Raw genomic sequence first — 21,407 nt, forward strand, 5'->3', positions numbered from 1 at the left:
CCCTGCCTGCAGAGAAATCTGTTTGTCCCGCGGTAGCTTGACTACCGCTGACTGTGTATGAAACTCCATCCCGAGGTAAGTCAGTGATTGGGTCGGTGTCAACTTAGATTTTGGGAATTTGATGATCCACCCAAACTGCTGGAGAGTCGTCAGAGCAACGGTAAGGCTGTGTTGACACGCCACCCGAGAAGGGGCCCTGACTAGGAGATTGTCTAAGTAGGGAATCACCGAGTGGCCCTGAGAGTGTAGGACCGCCACGACGGATGCCATGACTTTGGTGAAAACCCGTGGGGCTGTCGCCAGGACGAAAGGCAATGCCACGAACTGAAGGTGTTCGTCCCCGATGGCGAAACGCAAGAAGCGTTGATGTTCGGGTGCGATTGGCACGTGGAGATAAGCATCCTTGATGTCGATCGATGCTAGGAAGTCTCCTTGTGACATCGAGGCGATGACCGAGCGGAGGGATTCCATCCGAAACTGTCTGGTTCTCACATGTCTGTTGAGCAGCTTGAGGTCCAGAACGGGACGGAATGATCCGTCCTTTTTTGGCACCACGAACAAGTTGGGAGTAAAAGCCGCGACCACGTTCCTGAAGGGGAACGGGGGTCACAACTCCTTCTGTCTTCAGAGCGTCCACTGCCTGAAAAAGTGCGTCGGCCTGAGCGGGGGGCGGAGAGGTTCTGAAGAAACGAGCCGCAGGACGAGAGCTGAACTCTATCCTGTAACCGTGAGACAGAATGTCTCTCACCCATCGGTCTTGAACATGTGGCCACCAGGCGTCGCCAAAGCGGGAGAGCCTGCCACCGACCGAGGATGCGGCTAGGGGATGCCGAGAGTCATGAGGAGGCCGCCTTGGAGGCAGTGCCTCCTGCGGCCTTTTGGGGGCGTGACTTGGACCGCCACGCATAGGAGTTCCTCTGGCCTTTCTCCGGCCTGCTGGACAAAGAGGATTGGGGCTTGGCGGAGGGACGAAAGGACCGAAACCTCGATTGTATTTTTCGTTGCTGAGGTCTCTTAGGTTTGGCCTGGGGTAAGGAGGAGTCCTTTCCCTTGGATTCCTTAATAATCTCATCCAATCGTTCGCCAAACAAGCGTTCGCCAGAAAACGGCAAACCGGTTAAGAACCTCTTGGAGGCAGAGTCTGCCTTCCATTCGCGCAGCCACATGGCCCTGCGGACTGCCACAGAGTTAGCGGATGCCACAGCTGTACGGCTAGCAGAGTCTAGGACTGCGTTCATGGCGTAGGAAGAAAAAGCTGACGCTTGAGAAGTCAAAGACGCAACTTGCGGAGCAGAATTACGTGTGACAGCATTAATCTCAGCCAGACAAGCTGAGATAGCTTGGAGTGCCCACACGGCTGCAAAGGCCGGGGCAAAAGACGCGCCCGTGGCCTCATAGATGGACTTCACCAGGAGCTCTATCTGCCTGTCAGTGGCATCCTTTAGCGATGAGCCATCTGCAACCGATACCACAGATCTAGCCGCCAATCTAGAGACTGGAGGATCCACCTAGGGACATTGAGCCCAACCCTTAACGACTTCAGAGGGGAAGGGGTAACGCGTGTCAGTGAGGCGCTTAGTAAAGCGCTTGTCCGGAACCGCTCTGGGCTTCTGGACAGCGTCTCTGAAGTTAGAGTGATCGAAAAACGCACTACATGTACGTTTGGGGAACCGAAACTGGTGTTTCTCCTGCTGAGACGCCGACTCCTCTATAGGAGGAGGCGGGGGAGAGAGATCCAACACCTGGTTGATGGACGAGATAAGATCATTCACTAAGGCGTCCCCTTCAGGTGTATCAAGGTTAAGGGCGACGTCAGGGTCAGAGCCCTGAGCTGCGACTTCCGCCTCGTCCTCCAGAGAGTCCTCAAGCTGGGAACCCGAGCAGCGTGAAGAAGTCGGGGAAGATTCCCAGCGAGCCCGCTTAGCCGGTCTAGGACTGTGGTCCGGGCCGGAGTCCTCCACGTGGGACCTAGGGCCCAACCTGGGAGCGCGCTGCGGCGCGGACCGAGAGGGGCCTGGAGGCGACGATCCAACAGGGGCCGGGGCCTGTGTAAGGACCGGTCTGGACTGCAAAGCTTCTAGCAGCTTGGCAGACCATTTGTCCATAGACTGAGCCATGGATTGTGAAAGTGACTCAGAGAGTTTCTCAGCAAAAGAGGCGAACTCTGTCCCTGCCGCCTGGACAGGGGGAGCAGGGGGGTCTACATGAGCCGAGGGGCCCACTAGTGACCGAGGCTCTGGCTGAGCAAGCGAAACAGGGGTCGAGCATTGCTCACAGTGAGGGTAGGTGGAACCCGCAGGTAACATAGCCCCACAAGAGGTACAGGCCGCAAAAAAACCCTGTGCCTTAGCAGCTTTGCTCCTTGTGGACGACATGCTGTTGTCTCCTAGGAGAATGATCACTGAGGGTATATGGGCAACAAAAGGGTATACAGTCCGACCGAACAGAAATATATATATAAATATGTATCTATTCCGGCACCCTAGGGGGGACCAGCACCGGGTGACCGGTGTGGCTTACCGACCGCTAACAAGCGGCGTGTGTGTGTCCTCCAGATTCCCTGCCTTAGGTCCCCGGGAGCTGCAGAGCTGTTCCTGAGAATCCTCCACCGGCAGAATGCCCAAAAAATGGCTGCCGGAGCTCTCAGGGGAGGAGAGGAGCCGTGGGCGGCGCCAGGAAAGTGCGGGAATCTGGGGTCCCCACAGTGATCAGTGAGGGGGGAGGAAACATGCAGGATGCTCCAGCCCTCACATCCGACGTCAGGTCGGCAGTCCCACCCTTACCCCTGACTGGCAGGCCCGGGGGCGGGATTTTTGCGACTAGGCCGCGATGAAGCCGGGGACTAAATTTGAGACCGCGCCCGACAAGCAGGCACGGTCGGCGCGGAAGTCCGCCGGACTTCTCAATTCAGCAGCTGCCGCAGCGTCCGGGAAGAAGGTGCGCTCCCTGCACAGTCCCCCATGGGGACACAGAGTACCTTAGAGTTGCAGGGCCCGGTCCCTGAGGTTGAATAGACTCCGGTCCGGCAGATTCCCACAGGGGCTGCGGAGGGAGCACGGTCCCAGTAAATGGATGACCGGTCAGGATCCCACTTCTCCCAGAGCCGCTAAGGGATGGTGAAGGAAACGGCATGAGGCTCCGGCCTTTGTACCCGCAATGGGTACTTCAACCTTAACAGCACCGCCAATGTAGTGGGGTGAGAAGGGAACATGCCGGGGGCCCCGTGGGGGCCCACTTTTCTTCCAACCGATATAACTAATATGAGAATGCATGAGTGGATGTGTGCCTCCTTCCACACAAAGCATAAAACTGAGGAGCCCGTGATGCACGGGAGGGTGTATAGGCAGAGGGGAGGGGTTACACTTTTTAAAGTGTAATACTTTGTGTGGCCTCCGGAGGCAGAAGCTATACACCCAATTGTCTGGGTCTCCCAATGGAGCGACAAAGAAAAAACAAGTAAAGACCTCCAAAGAGACTTGTTCGCTGCAGGTATTGATATTAGCGATTCGACTGTACGGCGCAGGCTTCCGAAAGTTGGTCGGTGGGCAACAAAGCCAGTAAAGAAACAACTTCTGACATCTCCAATGAAGGCAAAAACGACTCGCATGGGCAAAAGAATATAAATCTTGGACAACTAGCCAATGGGAAAAGGTAATTTTCAGCGATGAAACCCATCTTTTTGTTCAAGGGTACAGAGCAAGTGTTGAGGATTCACCAAAAATAATTAATTTAGCCATTTCACAGACCCAAATATATAGTTTAGTTGATCTAGCCTAAATATATAGATATATATATAGATATATATATATATATATATATATATATATATATATATATATATATATGTACACATATATATATATATATATATATATATATATATATATATATATATTATACATATACACAGTACAGAAGAAAGGTTCCAGAATCCACTGCTAAGGACAGGCAACAAGCAGAAGAGACTTGTTTGGGCTAAAGAACACAAGGAATGGACATTAGATCAGTGGAAATCTGTGCTTTGGTCTGATGAGTCCAAATTTGAGATCTTTGGATCCAAACACTGTGTCTTTGTAGAAAAGGTGAACGGATGGACTCTACATGGCTGGTTCCTATCGTGAAGCATGGAGGAGGAGGTGTGATGGTGGGGGGGGGGGTTTCCTGGTGACACTGGGTGTTACGTCCCGCTCATCTCCGCCCCTCCGCTTCTATTGGGCGGCGGTTCAGTGACGCTGCTGTGACGCTGAACGAACCGCCCCCTTAGAAAAGAGGCGGTTCGCCGGTCACAGCGACATCGCAGGGAAGGTAAGTCCGTGTGACGGGTCCACGCGATGTTGTGCGACACGGGCAGCGATTGGCCCATGTAGCACAACCGATGGGAGCGGGTACGCACGCTGGCGATATCGCAGCGTGTAAAGTACCCTTTAGTGTTGAGGATAAGAATTAAGTTACCAAAAATACTTAATTCAGCCATTTTCACAGACCCAAATATATACTTTAGTTGATGTAGTTTAACACATTTACGAATGCTTTTGTTTCTTACTAACATATATTATATTCAGTGATTTTCCTTAATACAATATATTAGTATATGTAACTATAAAGATGGCTTCTACATCCTGGCCAACACCCAAGATGATAAACACAAAGGAGAATTCGCAACGTATGGACTGACCAATCCAGCAGAGACTATGCACATTCCTATACGTCCTGAGCCCGGCCTGCGATCCTTGATTGGTCTATATTTCGTCTACACCCTTTACTCCTCTACAACTATAAAAGGCTTTGTGGAAAATAAACGAGCAGAATTCACTGGCATCGGTCATGAGAGAAAGTCATAACTGACTCGTAGTCCGTTATTTTATTCTCGAAGTGCACACATGACATTGTAATCCGAACACAGCAGTCAGACCTTAAGAGACACATTGAAGTCTCACCTCAACATTAGAAGAAGCAAAAATGAACCATTGTGAGCGGCCATCATAGTCAACAAACTGTAAAACACCCTCAAAAACAGATGTTTTGGGGCTTTTTTAACAGCTGATGGTGCAGGGAGCTTATATCCTGGTGATGGTATGAGGAATTCATCCAAACACAGACGTTTTAAAACGTTTTATTGCGCCAATCATGCGTAAATTTAAAGGGACATTTCCAACAAGATTGGCTCCATGCCACAATTCCAAGTTTGTGAAGAAATTCCTGGAAGAAAATAAAGTAAAAGTGCTGGACTGGCCTTGTGAAGGTGGTCTGAGCTGTAGTATGTTTGTTTAAACGTAATAAGAATATGTGTATGTAAATAATCAAAATGTAGATGTAGTTGTATAATAATCTGTCTGTCTATGTAGCAATTGCACAGATCTATAATACTCCCTGTTCAAAGTTGTATAGTCATGAAGGGGTTACCAAGGATAAGTGAACAGATGTACAAATAATGGAAGTTTTCAAATAATGAGCAAAAGTCTTATCAGTAATGTTCACACAGAAAGAATGTGCAAGGAACAAAGATGTGTTTTACAAGATGCTGTGAGAAATTAAGGAGTGGAGAACTCCCTGTTTAGCTTCAAGGTCAAAGTAGCTTTTCTGTATAATTGGGTGTCTTCCAATACATGAGTTCAGTTGGTGATGCTGGCTCAAGGAGAACATGTCTTACAGCTAATACGGCACCGTCTCTGGATATCCCAAACGAAGACTCCATTAGCAGTCTTCGCCTAAATTCCTCCCTTGACAGCCTGGCAATTCACCAGACTTAAATCCTATAGAAACTTTGTGGAGCATTGTGAAGAGACGTCTTGGCAAAATGGACCGTACAACCAAAGAACGCATGATAAACAGCGCCATACAAGTGTGGCTCCATGATGAAGAATTTATGCAACAACTTGGTAGAATCAATGCCAAAATGCATTGAAAATCTCATCTGCTGAAGGAAGACATATTTCTTACTAAAATTGGTATGTAACAGAGCATTATAACATTTTATTATTAAATATTCAAAAATGTGTGTTTGTCCCAATTAATTTGCACAGCACTGTAATTATAAAACAATAGTAATAGAGCGGTGGACCCCTGGGTGCAGTTAAAGGGGTTTTCTTGGCACACAGATTATTAAAGCGTAAAGCCTATGTGAAATGAGGAAGCTTCATCATTGACTTCCTGTTACAATTGTGTTCTGTTCCTGAGCGGTCACATTCGGTGTTGAAGCCTCCAGCTCCTTTCTTCCTGCTACAGGCCATGCAAAGCACAGAGATTTCCAGTCTGTGCATTAAAGGGAACCTAGGTTGTGAGTCAAGTACAACCCACACTGCAGGAGGCGGGGCTCAGCGGTGGGAATGGAATGATGTCATGGGGGTGTGGCCAGTACAGCCAACACTGCAGGAGGCGGGGCTCAGCGGTGGGAATGGAATGATGTAATGGGGGTGTGGCCAGTACAGCCCACACTGCAGGAGGCAGGGCTCAGCGGTGGGAATGGAATGATGTAATGGGGGTGTGGCCAGTACAGCCAACACTGCAGGAGGCGGAGCTCAGCGGTGTGAACGGAATGATGAAGACATGGGGGTGTGGCCAGTACAGGCCACACTTCAGGAGGTGGAGCTCAGCGGTGTGAACGGAATGAAGTCATGGGGGTGTGGCCAGTACAGCCCACACTGCAGGAGGCAGGGCTCAGCGGTGGGAATGGAATGAAGTCATGGGGGTGTGGCCAGTACAGCCCACACTGCAGGAGGCGGAGCTCAGCGGTGTGAATGGAATGAAGTCATGGGGGTGTGGCCAGTACAGCCCACACTGCAGAAGGCAGAGCTCAGCAGTGTGAACGGAATGTCATGGGGGTGTGGCCAGTACAGCCCACACTGAGGAGGCGGGGTTCAGCCAGTACAGGGAGCCTGTGTGGGGCCAGTTCCTGCCCCTCTAACATTACTGATGGCAAGAGTCTCAGGACCATGCTTACCAGAGGGAGAAACTGGGCAGCTATCTATCCATCTTGAGACTGTCCAGGAGTCTCAGGATGGTGCTTTGTAGATGGGAGCAAGCGAGCTGTTGGACAGATACCGGTCTAACAGACAGGGTACAGCGCACTGCCTCCGGGGACCAGAGGGAGAGCTGGGAGGAAGCACAAGGATGGCCGCAGGGGAGCCAAAAAGGAAAATAAAAGTAACATGATGGAGGTGGGACTCATTTCAGGGACAGCAGCATCATTTTTTTTTTCTTTTGTGCCTTGAAAACCCCTGTGAGATATTCAGTGGGAGTACTCTCAGCTGGGAGTCTCTGACACTTGTGAACAGAAAAAAAAAAGAGATTTATTTCACAAAAGGAGACAGATATAACGAAAAGGGATACGTAGTATATACATATACATGCCATTAAAAAAAATACCTCTGCCCCTATCTGGACAGACAATAAGGAGAAAAAAAAAATGTCCTCTGTGGCGAGAGCGGGGGATGCCACCGGGCACTATAACACCAGCCCACCTATGTTATCCAGAACGTGGCCTTCTTCACACTACACATAAAAGCAGCTCAGATCCTGACGCACTGCGGGGGTCTTCCAGGAGCGGTCAATACGTGGCGGCATACGAGGGGGACTAATACAGGGGTCCCGCTGCAGCGCCCCTTCTTCCCGATGCACCGAGACGCTTGTGCTGAGGTAGAGTTCTTCTCTCCAGATGAGCCGGGTCACAGCACAATCCACGTGTATCGCACGCTGTCCGCCAAAACCTTGAGGGAGCAACCTATGGGGGAGAGCAGATAAGACCAAGACATGTGAGCAACGGGGGTCCGAAGGGGCTGCGTCACTACAGCAGCACACAGGATGGAGAGGGGTGCACACCGTACCTTTATGCAGCGCCTCGTTTGTCATACGATTCACGTATCGGACGCTGCTTTCTGGGACCAACCACTTCATGACCGTGTCCACGCAGCTCTTCCGGTACGAGCTCCATACGCTGCCGCTGGGGGGACGTACAAGGGTGAGGGGCAAGCAAAAAACAGGGAAAAAAACAAACCGGGTGCAAGGAGGTTGTTATTTACCTGGTCTGTCCTTTCACCTCGGTGAGCTCCCCCACGCTCAGGGTGCTGAACACTCCGGTGTGCAGGTCCCAGGCTACTTTTAGGCTTGTGTGATAAGTCTTAGGCCTGTAGGATGAAGCGGACAGGTGTGAGCGAGGGTCCGCAGGTGCCACAAGGCGCAGCCCCCGCTCCTGACGTCACCCACCTGAGCTGAGCGACCTCCTGAGGAGTCGGGAAGGCGAGGAGCAGGAGGCCGATGTTCATTATCACCTGGTTGGTCTCAGGACACATCTGCAAGGAAAGAAATCAACTGCCGATTACTCCATTGTCCTCACACCAGGACCCCACCGGGTCACAGGCCGCCATGGTCTGAGAGTATAATGGTGGGCTAGGAATAGAGGCCACAATGGGGCCTGTACAAACATGGACCCCACCTGTCACAGGCCGCCATGGTCCGAGAGTATAATGGTGGGATAGGAACAGAGGCCACAATGGGGCCTGTACAAACATGGACCCCACCTGTCACAGGCCGCCATGGTCCAAGAGTATAATGGTGGGATAGGAACAGAGGCCACAATGGGGCCTGTACAAACATGGACCCCACCTGTCACAGGCCGCCATGGTCAGAGTATAATGGTGGGCTAGGAATAGAGGCCACAATGGGGCCTGTACAAGCATGGACCCCACCTGTCACAGGCCGCCATGGTCCGAGAGTATAATGGTGGGCTAGGAACAGGGGGCACAATGGGGCCTGTACAAGCATGGACCCCACCTGTCACAGGCCGCTATGGTCCGAGTATAATGGTGGGCTAGGAACAGAGGGCACAATGGGGACTGTACAAGCATGGACCCCACCTGTCACAGGCCGCCATGGTCTGAGAGTATAATGGTGGGCTAGGAACAGGGGGCACAATGGGGCCTGTACAAGCATGGACCCCACCTGTCACAGGCCGCCATGGTCTGAGAGTATAATGGTGGGCTAGGAATAGAGGCCACAATGGGGCCTGTACAAGCATGGACCCCACCTGTCACAGGCCGCTATGGTCTGAGAGTATAATGGTGAGCTAGGAACAGAGGGTACAATGGGGCCTGTACAAGCATGGACCCCACCTGTCACAGGCCGCCATGGTCTGAGAGTATAATGGTGAGCTAGGAACAGAGGGTACAATGGGGCCTGTACAAGCATGGACCCCACCTGTCACAGGCCGCAATGGTCTGAGAGTATAATGGTGAGCTAGGAACAGGGGGCACAATGGGGCCTGTACAAGCATGGACCCCACCTGTCACAGGCCGCCATGGTCTGAGAGTATAATGGTGGGCTAGGAATAGAGGCCACAATGGGGCCTGTACAAGCATGGACCCCACCTGTCACAGGCCGCTATGGTCCGAGTATAATGGTGGGCTAGGAACAGAGGGCACAATGGGGCCTGTACAAGCATGGACCCCACCTGTCACAGGCCGCCATGGTCTGAGAGTATAATGGTGAGCTAGGAACAGGGGGCACAATGGGGCCTGTACAAGCATGGACCCCACCTGTCACAGGCCGCCATGGTCTGAGAGTATAATGGTGGGCTAGGAATAGAGGCCACAATGGGGCCTGTACAAGCATGGACCCCACCTGTCACAGGCCGCTATGGTCCGAGTATAATGGTGAGCTAGGAACAGGGGGCACAATGGGGCCTGTACAAGCATGGACCCCACCTGTCACAGGCCGCCATGGTCTGAGAGTATAATGGTGGGCTAGGAATAGAGGCCACAATGGGGCCTGTACAAGCATGGACCCCACCTGTCACAGGCCGCTATGGTCCGAGTATAATGGTGGGCTAGGAACAGAGGGTACAATGGGGCCTGTACAAGCATGGACCCCACCTGTCACAGGCCGCTATGGTCAGAGTATAATGGTGGGCTAGGAACAGGGGGCACAATGGGGCCTGTACAAGCATGGACCCCACCTGTCACAGGCCGCTATGGTCCGAGTATAATGGTGGGCTAGGAACAGAGGGCACAATGGGGCCTGTACAAGCATGGACTCCACCTGTCACAGGCCGCTATGGTCCGAGTATAATGGTGGGCTAGGAACAGAGGCCACAATGGGGCCTGTACAAGCATGGACCCCACCTGTCACAGGCCGCTATGGTCAGAGTATAATGGTGGGCTAGGAATAGAGGCCACAATGGGGCCTGTACAAGCATGGACCCCACCTGTCACAGGCCGCTATGGTCAGAGTATAATGGTGGGCTAGGAATAGAGGCCACAATGGGGCCTGTACAAGCATGGACCCCACCTGTCACAGGCCGCTATGGTCCGAGTATAATGGTGGGCTAGGAACAGAGGCCACAATGGGGCCTGCACAAACATGGACCTCACCCGTTACAGGCCGCCATGGTCAGAGTATAATGGTGGGCTAGGAACAGAGGGCACAATGGGGCCTGTACAAACATGGACCCCATCTGTCACAGGCCGCTATGGTCCGAGTATAATGGTGGGCTAGGAACAGAGGGCACAATGGGGCCTGTACAAGCATGGACCCCACCTGTCACAGGCCGCCATGGTCTGAGAGTATAATGGTGGGCTAGGAACAGAGGGTACAATGGGGCCTGTACAAACATGGACCCCACCTGTTGCAGGCTGCCATGGTCCGAGTATAATGGTGGGCTAGGAACAGAGGGTACAATGGGGCCTATACAAACATGGACCCCACTGGATCACAGGCCGCTATGGTCTGAGTATAATGGTGGGCTAGGAATAGAGGCCACAATGGGGCCTGTACAAACATGGACCCCACCCGTTACAGGCCACCATGGTCTGAATATAATGGTGGGCTAGGAACAGAGGGTACAATGGGGCCTGTACAAGCATGGACCCCACCTGTCACAGGCCACCATGGTCTGAGTATAATGGTGGGCTAGGAACAGAGGGTACAATGGGGCCTGTACAAGCATGGACCCCACCTGTCACAGGCCGCTGTGGTCAGTCTATAATGGTGGGCTAGGAACAGGGCTACATCAGGGCAATAAAAGTTAGCGTCCCATATAGGGACTACGTAAATAAGCGTAAGCAAAAAAAAAACCCAAAACATATACATACATATATACATACATATATATATATATATATATATACACACACAGTAACCCCCTGCAGATTTAGCAGGTTTACACATTTGGAATTAACTTGGCATTGTGACATTTGGACTGTAGATCAGCCTGGAAGTGTGAAATGCAGCAAAAAACAATGTTATTTCGTTTTTTGTTTTTTTTTTTAAATTGTGATAAGTTTAATCAGAGGGTCATTTATTATTCAACCCCTCAATCCACCAGAATTCTGTTTGGTTCCCCTAAAGTATTAAGAAGTATTTCAGGCACAAAGAACAATGAGCTTCACATGTTTGGATTAATAATCTCTTTTTCCAGCCTTTTCTGACTAATTAAGACCCTCCCCAAACTTGTGAACAGCACTCATACTTGGTCAACATGGGAAAGACAAAGGAGCATTCCAAGGCCATCAGAGACAAGATCGTGGAGGGTCACAAGGCTGGCAAGGGGTACAAAACCCTTTCCAAGGAGTTGGGCCTACCTGTCTCCACTGTTGGGAGCATCATCCGGAAGTGGAAGGCTTATGGAACTACTGTTAGCCTTCCACGGCCTGGACAGCCTTTGAAAGTTTCCACCCGTGCCGAGGCCAGGCTTGTCCGAAGAGTCAAGGCTAACCCAAGGACAACAAGGAAGGAGCTCCGGGAAGATCTCATGGCAGTGGGGACATTGGTTTCAGTCAATACCATAAGTAACGTACTCCACCGCAATGGTCTCCGTTCCAGACAAGCCCGTAAGGTACCTTTACTTTCAAAGCGTCATGTCAAGGCTCGTCTACAGTTTGCTCATGATCACTTGGAGGACTCTGAGACAGACTGGTTCAAGGTTCTCTGGTCTGATGAGACCAAGATCGAGATCTTTGGTGCCAACCACACACGTGACGTTTGGAGACTGGATGGCACTGCATACGACCCCAAGAATACCATCCCTACAGTCAAGCATGGTGGTGGCAGCATCATGCTGTGGGGCTGTTTCTCAGCCAAGGGGCCTGGCCATCTGGTCCGCATCCATGGGAAGATGGCTAGCACGGCCTACCTGGAGATTTTGGCCAAGAACCTCTGCTCCTCCATCAAGGATCTTAAGATGGGTCGTCATTTCATCTTCCAACAAGACAACGACCCAAAGCACACAGCCAAGAAAACCAAGGCCTGGTTCAAGAGGGAAAAAATCAAGGTGTTGCAGTGGCCTAGTCAGTCTCCTGACCTTAACCCAATTGAAAACTTGTGGAAGGAGCTCAAGATTAAAGTCCACATGAGACACCCAAAGAACCTAGATAACTTGGAGAAGATCTGCATGGAGGAGTGGGCCAAGATAACTCCAGAGACCTGTGCCGGCCTGATCAGGTCTTATAAAAGACGATTATTAGCTGTAATTGCAAACAAGGGTTATTCCACAAAATATTAAACCTAGGGGTTGAATAATAATTGTCCCACACTTTTATGTTGAAAATTTATTAAAATTTAACTGAGCAACATAACTTGTTGGTTTGTAAGATCTATGCATCTGTTAATAAATCCTGCTCTTGTTTGAAGTTTGCATCTTATCAAACCTGCTAAATCTGCAGGGGGTTGAATACTACTTGTAGGCACTGTATATATACACACACACACACACACACACACACACACACACACACACACACACACACACACACACACAGCTCTGGCAACAGTTACGAGACCACTTCCAAATTGACAGTTTTTCTTTTTTTTTTCTCTTTATATTTTTGAGTAAAATGTAAATTGATCTTTTATTCTATAAACTCCTGACCTTGTCTCCGAATTTCCAAGCATTCAATTTTGCATTTATTTTCTGAAGATGAGAAATGGTCAAAATAAGACAATGCACAGAATGCACAGCGCTTTCACACCTCAAATAATGCAAAGAAAATAAGGTCATAATCATTTAGAAACAACAAAACTAATAATGTTTTGCCTCAGGAAGATTCAGAAATCAATATTTTGTGGAATAACCATGATTTTTAATCCCAACTTTCATGCGTCTTGGCTGCTTTCCACCAGTCTTTTATAATGCGTTTGAGTGACCTTCTGCCACTCCTGGTGCAAAAATGTAAGCAGTTCTTCTTTGATGACTTGTGACTATCCATCTTCCTCTTGATTACATTCCAGAGGTTTTCAATGGGGTTCAGGTCTGGAGATTGCGCTGGCCATGACAGGGTTTTGATGTGGTGGTCCTTCACCCACACATTGACTGACCTAGCTGTGTGGCATCGCGCATTGTCCTGCTCGAAAAACAGTCCTCAGACTTGGGGAACATTGCCTGAGCAGAAGGAAGCAACTGTTTCTCCAGGATAACCTTGTATGCGGCTTGATATATACGTCCTTTGCAAAGATTAACCTGCCCAATTCCAGCCTCGCTGAAGCATCCCCAGATCATCACTGATCCTCCACCAAATTTCACAGTGGATGCAAAACACTGTGGCTTGTACGCCTCTCCAGGTCTCCATCTAACCATTAGACGACCAGGTGTTGAGCAAAGCTGAAAATTAGGTAAAGAAAATTCAAACAAACATCTTTGTGAAGGACGCATGAATCAAGCCGCATACAAGGTTATCCTGGAAATACAGTTGCTTCCTTCTGCTCAGGCAATGTTCGCCAACTCTGAGGGCTGTTTTTTCCAGCAGGACAATGCGCCATGCCACACAGCTAGGTCAATCAATGTGTAGATGGAGGACCACCACATAAAAACCCTGTCATGGACAGCCTAATCTCCAGACCTGAACCCCCATTGAAAACCTCTGAAATGTAATCAAAAGGAAGATGGATAGTCACAAGCCATCAAAGAAGAACTGCTTACATTTTTGCGCCAGGAGTGGTATAAGGTCACTCAAACGCATTATAAAAGACTGGTGGAAAGCGGCCAAGACGCATGACAGTTGGGATTAAAAATCATGGTTATTCCACAAAATATTGATTTCTGAATCTTCCTGAGGTAAAACATTATTAGTATTGTTGTTTCTAAATGATTACGAGATTAGGAACTTGTTTTCTTTGCATTGAGGTGTGAAAGCGCTGTGCATTGTTCTGTTATTTTGACCAAAGTAAATTCAAAATTCATTGCATAGAAATTCATAGACGTTGTCAGTGGTATATAGAATAAAAGAACAATTTACATTTTACTCCGAAATATAAAGAGAAAAAGCTGAAAAACTGACAATTTGGAAATGGTGTCTTCATTTTTGCCAGAGCTGTATGCTTTGCGCACCCCTATTAATGTTAACCTTTTTTCTTTATAACAATTTGGGTTTTTGCTATTTCAGTTTCATATCTCTAATAACTGATGGACTGAGTAATATTTCTGGATTGAAATGAGGTTTATTGTACTAACAGAAAATGTGCAATCCACATTTAAACAAAATTTGACCGGTGCAAAAGTATGGGCACCTCAACATAAAAGTGACATTAATATTTTGTAGATCCTCCTTTTACAAAAATCACAGCCTCTAGTCGCTTCCTGTAGCTGTTAATGAGTTCCTGGATCCTGGATGAAGGTAGATTTGACCATTCCTGTTTACAAAACAATTCCAGGTCAGTTAAGTTTGATGGTCGCCGAGCATGGACAGCCGCTTTACATTATCCCACAGATGTTCAATGATATTCAGGTCTGGGGACTGGGATGGCCATTCCAGAACATTGTAATTGTTCCTCTGCATGAATGCCTGAGTAGATTTGGAGCGGTGTTTTGGATCATTGTCTTGCTGAATTATCCATCCCCTGCGTAACTTCAACTTCGTCACTGATTCTTGCACATTATTGTCAAGAATCTGCGGATACTGAGTTGAATCCATGTGACCCTCAACTTTAACAAGATTCCCGGTGCCGGCATTGGCCACACAGCCCAAAAGCATGATGGAACCTCCACCAAATTTTACTGTGGGTAGCAAGTGCTTTTCTTGGAATGCCGTGTTTTTTTGCCTCCATGCATAACGCCTTTTTGTATGACCAAACAACTCAATCTTTGTTTCATCAGTCCACAGGACCTTCTTCCAAAATGTAACTGGCTTGTCCAAATGTGCTTTTGCATACCTCAGGCGACACTGTTTGTGGCGTGCTTGCAGAAACGGCTTCTTTCGCATCACTCTCCCATACAGCTTCTCCTTGTGCAACGTGCGCTGTATTGTTGACCGATGCACATTGACACCATCTGCAGCAAGATGATGCTGCAGGTCTTTGGAGGTGGTCTGTGGATTGTCCTTGACTGTTCTCACCATTCTTCTTCTCTGCCTTTCTGATATTTTTCTTGGCCTGCCACTTCTGGGCTTAACAAGAACTGTACCTGTGTTCTTCCCTTTCCTTACTATGTTCCTCACAGTGGAAACTGACAGTGTAAATCTCTGAGACAACTTTTTGTACCTTCCCCTGAACAACTGTGTTGAATAATCTTTGTTTTCAGATCATTTGAGACTTGTTTTGAGGAGCCCATGATGCTACTCTTCATAGGAGATTCAAATAGGAGAACAACTTGCAAGTGGCCACCTTAAATACCTTTTCTCATGATTGGATACACCTGCCTATGAAGTTCAAAGCTCAATGAGGTTACAAAACCAATTTAGTGCTTTAGTAAGTCAGTAAAAAGTAGTTAGGAGGGTTCAAATCAAGAAATTGATAAGGGTGCCCATACTTTTGCACCGGTCAAATTTTGTTTAAATGCGGATTGCACATTTTCTGTTAGTACAATAAATCTCATTTCAATCCAGAAATATTACTCAGTCCATCAGTTATTAGATATATGAAACTGAAATAGCTAAAATAACAAGCAAAGCTTTCTGTAAATTTGTAACCTGCTTTACGAGAAAGCTTTGCTGTACGAGCAAAATCCTCACCGCACACTTCTGGTTCCGTACATCCACCGCGCTCTGACCAGCACTTGCAGTCCACACAAACACACACAAACACGCACGCACACACATACAGTATTATGCTCACCTTACCTTCCGTTCAATTGCCGGTCTCATGGTTGTTGTAGTTTGCCGGCTCATCGCGACGAGGGAGGAATCCTCGCGGCAAACTACAAGACCCAAGAGGCCGGCGATGGAACGGAAGGTAAGGTGAGCATAATATGTGTGTGCTTGTGTGCGTGCTTGTGTGTGTGTGTGTGTGTGTGTGGAATGGCACAATAGGGCACCAGGATGGGACATTTAACAAGTTGTGGAACGAATTGTCTGCATTGCAGTGATTCCCTATGGGAAATCTTGCTTTGCTGAACGAGTACCTATATTCATATTATATATATATATATATATATATATATATATATATATATACACACACATACATACATACATATATATATATATATATATATATATATATACATATATATATATATATATACATACATCTCATATATATCTCTCTCATATATATATATATATATATATATATAATGTATGTAAATCTCAATATAAAGAACAAAAAATACCAATAAATATGAATATTTATGTAAAAAAGAAGGGAATTTTGTATACTTACCGTAAATTCCTTTTCTTCTAGCTCCAATTGGGAGACCCAGACAATTGGGTGTATAGCTACTGCCTCCGGAGGCCACACAAAGTATTACACTCAAAAGTGTAAGGCCCCTCCCCTTCTGGCTATACACCCCCAGTGGGATCACTGGCTCACCAGTTTAGTGCAAAAGCAAGAAGGAGGAAAGCCAATAACTGGTTTAAAGACCAATTCAATCCGAAGAAACATCGGAGAACTGCAACCATTCACATGAACAACATGTGTACCGAAAAAAACCCTAAGAAAACAGGGCGGGCGCTGGGTCTCCCAATTGGAGCTAGAAGAAAAGGAATTTACGGTAAGTATACAAAATTCCCTTCTTCTTTGTCGCTCCATTGGGAGACCCAGACAATTGGGATGTCCAAAAGCAGTCCCTGGGTGGGTAAAATAATACCTCGTAATAGAGCCGTAAAACGGCCCCTTTCTACAGGTGGGCAACCGCCACCTGAAGGACTTGTCTACCTAGGCTGGCGTCTGCCGAAGCGTAGGTATGCACCTGATAATGCTTGGTAAAAGTGTGCAGACTCGACCAGGTAGGTGCCTGGCACACCTGCTGAGCCGTAGCCTGGTGCCGTAATGCCCAGGACTCACCCACGGCTCTGGTAGAATGGGCATTCAGCCCTGAGGGAACAGGGAGCCTAGCAGAACGGTAGGTTTCAAGAATTGGTTCCTTGAGCCACCGAGTCAGGGTGGATCTGGAAGCTTGCGACCCCTTACGCTGACCAGCGACAAGGACAACGAGTGCATCCGGGCGGCACAGGAGCGCCGTGCGGGAATGTAGATCCTGAGTGTTCTCACCAGATCCAACAGATGCAAATCTTTTTCAAATTGATGGACTGGATGAGGACACAAAGAAGGTAAGGTGATATCTTGATTGAGATGAAAGTGGGATACCACCTTAGGGAGAAAGTCCGGAATCGGACGCCGAACCCCCTTGTCCTGGTGAAGACCAGGAATGGAGATTTGCATGATAGCGCTGCTAGCTCGGACACTCTCTGAAGAGACGTGACCGGTACTAGAAAGGCCACTTTCTGTGAAATACGGAAAGGGAAACAACTTTCAAAAGCTCGAAAGGCGGCTTCAAGAGAGTCATTGGAACCTTGTTCAGACTCCAGAGCTCTAATGGCCGCTTGTACGGAGTGATGAGAAGACAAACTCCCTGCAGGAACGTGCATACCTGCGGAAGTCGGCTAGGCGTTTCTGAAAAAATACAGATAGCGCTGAGACTTGTCCTTTAAGGGAGCTGAGCGACCAACTATTTTCCAACCAAGATGTAGGAAGGAAGGAAAAATAGGCGATGCAAATGGCCAGGGAGAAACTCCTTGAGCAGAGCACCAAGATAAGAATATCTTCCACGATCTGTGGTAGATCTTGGCGGACGTTGGCTTCTTGGCCTGCGTCATGATGACAACCACTCCTGAGATAATCCTGAAGACGCTAGGATCCAGGACTCAATGGCTACACCGTCATGTTCAGGGCCGCAGAGTTCAGATGGAAAAAAGGGCCCTTGAAACAGCAAGTCTGGTCGGTCTGGTAGTGGCCACGGTTGGCCTACCGTGAGGTACCACAGATCCGGGAACCCCGACCTCCTCGGCCAATCTGCGACCAATGTTGAACTGAGGCGTCTGCCGCCAGAGCTCGATGATCGTTAGACTGTGCTATGAAGCCGGAACAAAGTTGTTGTGCCGTGACGCCATTATGTCGACGTCCGGCATCCCGCAGCGGCGACAGATCTCCTGAAACCCGTCCGGGTGAAGAAACCAGTCCCCTGCGTCCATACCCTGGCGACTGAGGAAGTCTGCTTCCTAGTTTACCACGCCTGGGATGTGAACTGCGGATATGGTGGATGCCGTGTCTTCTACCCACGTTAGAATCCGCCGGACTTCCTGGAAGGCTTGCCGGCTGCGTGTTCTTCCGTGGTGGTTGATGTATGCCACCGCTGTGGAGATATCCGACTGAATTCGGATGTGCTTGCTTTTCAGCCACTGCTGGAAGGCTTGTAGGACAAGATACACTGCTCTGATTTCCAGAACATTGAGCTGAAGGGTGGACTCTTGCTGAATCCACGTACCTTGAGCCCTGTGGCGGAGAAAAAACTGCTCCCCACTCTGATAGACTCGTGCCTGTCGTAACTACCGCCCAGGATGGGGGTAGGAAGGACCTTTTTTCTGACCATGAGGTGGGAAGAAGCCACCACCGTAGAGATTCTTTGGCCGCCTGAGAAGGGGAGACGTCTCTGTCGATGGGCGTCGACTTCCCGTCTCATCGGCGGGGAATGTCCCATTGTAGTGGACGCAGATGAAACTGCGCGAAAGGGACTGCCGCCATTGCTACCATCTTACGTGAGAAGTGCATGAGGCGTTTCAATGTGTGCGACTGATCCTAAGGAGAGATTGCAGCCTTGTCTGTAGTGAACGCTGTTTGTCTAGCGGAAGCTTCACTATCGCTGAGAGAGTATGAAACTCCATGCCTAGATATGTTAGTGATTGGCCCGGGGTCGGATCTGACTTTGAAAAGTTGATGATCCACCCGAAACTCTGGAGAGTCTCCAGCGCAACGTTCGGCTGTGTTGGCATGTTCCTTAAGAGGGTGCCTTGACAAGTAGATCTCCCAAACACGGGATCACTGAGTGACCTTGAGATTGCAGGACTGGTACTACTGCTGGCATGACCTTAGCGAAGACCCGTGGGGCTATCGCCAGCCAGAAGGCAGGGTTACGAACTGAAGGTGTTCGCGTCTTATAACAAAGCGTAGAAACGCTGGAGCTCTGGATCAATCGGCACGTGGGGATAAGCATCCTTGACGTCTATCGATGTTAGGAAATTTCCTTGAAACATTGAGGCGATGACGGAGCGGGGGATTACATCCGGAACCGCCTGGTGTTGACGAGCTGGTTGAGCCGTGTTAGATCCAGAACGGGACGGAAATATTCGTCCTTTCTTGGCATCGCAAATAATTCGGAGTAAAAACCGTGACCTTGTTCCTGAAGAGGAACGGGGGTCACCACTCGTTGTGCCTTTAGAGTGCCCACCGCCTGCAGAAGAGCGTCGGCTCGGTCGGAAGGTGGAGAAGTTCTGAAGAATTGAGTTGGAGGACGAGAACTGAACTCTATCCTGTACCCGTGAGACAGAATGTCTCTCACCCAACGGTCTTTGACCTGAGACAGCTAAATATCGCCAAGGCGGGAGAGCCTGCTACCGACCGAGGATGCGGAGAGAGGAGGCCGCAAGTCATGAGGAAGCCTCTTGGAAGTAGGTTTTCAGGCTGTCTTTTTTGGGCGTGACTGAGCCCGCCAAGAAACTGAGCTCCTCTGATCCTTTTGAGTCCTCTTTGGACGAGGAGAAATGGGACCTGCCCGAGCCTTGAAAAAACCGAAAACCCCGACTGTCCCTTGGTATGTGGGGTTTGTTTTGTCTGGGCTGAGGTAAGGGAGAATCCTTACTCTTGAACTGTTTAATGATTACATCTCACGCACACTAAACAGTCGGTCAGCAGAACAAGGCAAACTGGTTAAGCCCTTTTTTGGAAGCAGAATCTGCCTTCCATTCAGTTAACACCCAGGCCGTGCGTAAAACCACGGAGTGAGCGGACGCCACTGCCGTACGGGTCGTAGAGTCCAGGACAGCATTAATCGCCTAAGACGCAAATGCAGACATTTGAGCGGTTGAGGATGACACTTGCGGAACAGATGTACGTGTGACCGTGTCCATCTGTGTAAGACAAGCTGAAGTAGCTTGGGGTGCCTCTACGGCTGCTGGAGCTAACAGCGCGCCGATAGCCTCATAGATGGATTTCGACCAGAGATCCCTCTGTCAGTCAGTGGCATCTTTAAGTGCAGCCCCATCTTCCACTGCAACTATGGATCTAGCTGCAAGCTGGAGATTGGAGGATGCCCCTTGGGACACTGGGTCCAGCCATTGCCCACGTCAGGGGGTAGGGATAACGTGTATCCTCAGCCGTTTGGGGAAGCGCTTAACTGGATAAGCGTGGTGTTCCTGGACTGCCTGTGTAAAGTCAGGGTGGTCAAGGAAAGTATTTAATTTACGCTTGGGATACGTGAATGGAATTTCTCCTGCTATGAAGCTGACTCTTCCACTGGAGGAGCTGGGGGAGAAATAACTAACATTCTATTGATGGACGCTATGAGATTATTGACTATGGCGTCACCATCAGGTGTATCCAGATTGAGAGCGGTCTCAGGATTAGATCTTGAGCAGCTATCTCCGCTACATCACACAGAGAGTCCGCTTGCTGGGACCCTGACTAGTGTGATGAAGTCGATGGCCGCTCATAGTGAGCCTCTCAGACTATCTGGGACTGTCGTCCGTGTCAGAGCCGTCACTCTGGGAAACACATGACCCCTCGGAGCTCAAAGTTGTTCCCACTGAGGGGGACCATGGATAATGTGAACAGTGGCCATGGATTTGAGAGACTTGTCTGGACTGCAAGGCTTCTAGTATCATAGCCATAGTCTCAGAAAATCTGTCAGTAAATACTGCAGGCACCGTCCCCATGTCCTGGACGGTTAGCAGAGACTCCGTAGTATACAATGGGGGTCTATGTACACTGCCGGCCATATAGCCATACATGCTGTACCGGCTGCATAGAAAACATGTGCTTCTGCACCTCTGTTTTACACAGACAATATGCTGTTATGTCCTCCGCACAATCAAGGAGGGTATATACACAAATGCAGCTAAACAGTGCAATGCATAGTGAATAAACATATATGTATATGTGCACTTCGGCACTAGTGGAGTCAGCCCCACAGGTGCTGCTTAACGCCTGGTCAC

The 21,407-nt window shown here is 49.0% G+C and overlaps 1 protein-coding gene across 1 annotated transcript in view; it reads right to left on the reverse strand.

The window, feature by feature from the left end:
* Nucleotides 1-5,094: 5,094 nt before the first annotated feature.
* The window catches only part of DCAF15 (DDB1 and CUL4 associated factor 15), a 68,228-nt gene continuing 51,915 nt past the window's right edge, over nt 5,095-21,407 (reverse strand). The window contains exons 10-13 of the mRNA XM_075346648.1: nt 8,203-8,288; nt 8,019-8,123; nt 7,824-7,939; nt 5,095-7,720 (exon numbers count right to left, since the gene is read on the reverse strand). Coding sequence (XP_075202763.1) covers nt 7,665-7,720; nt 7,824-7,939; nt 8,019-8,123; nt 8,203-8,288 — 363 coding nt within the window. The 3' untranslated portion in view covers nt 5,095-7,664. The remainder of the gene's footprint in view (nt 7,721-7,823; nt 7,940-8,018; nt 8,124-8,202; nt 8,289-21,407) is intronic.

This window comes from Anomaloglossus baeobatrachus, chromosome 4, assembly GCF_048569485.1.
Source record: "Anomaloglossus baeobatrachus isolate aAnoBae1 chromosome 4, aAnoBae1.hap1, whole genome shotgun sequence".
Classification (NCBI taxonomy): domain Eukaryota; kingdom Metazoa; phylum Chordata; class Amphibia; order Anura; family Aromobatidae; genus Anomaloglossus; species Anomaloglossus baeobatrachus.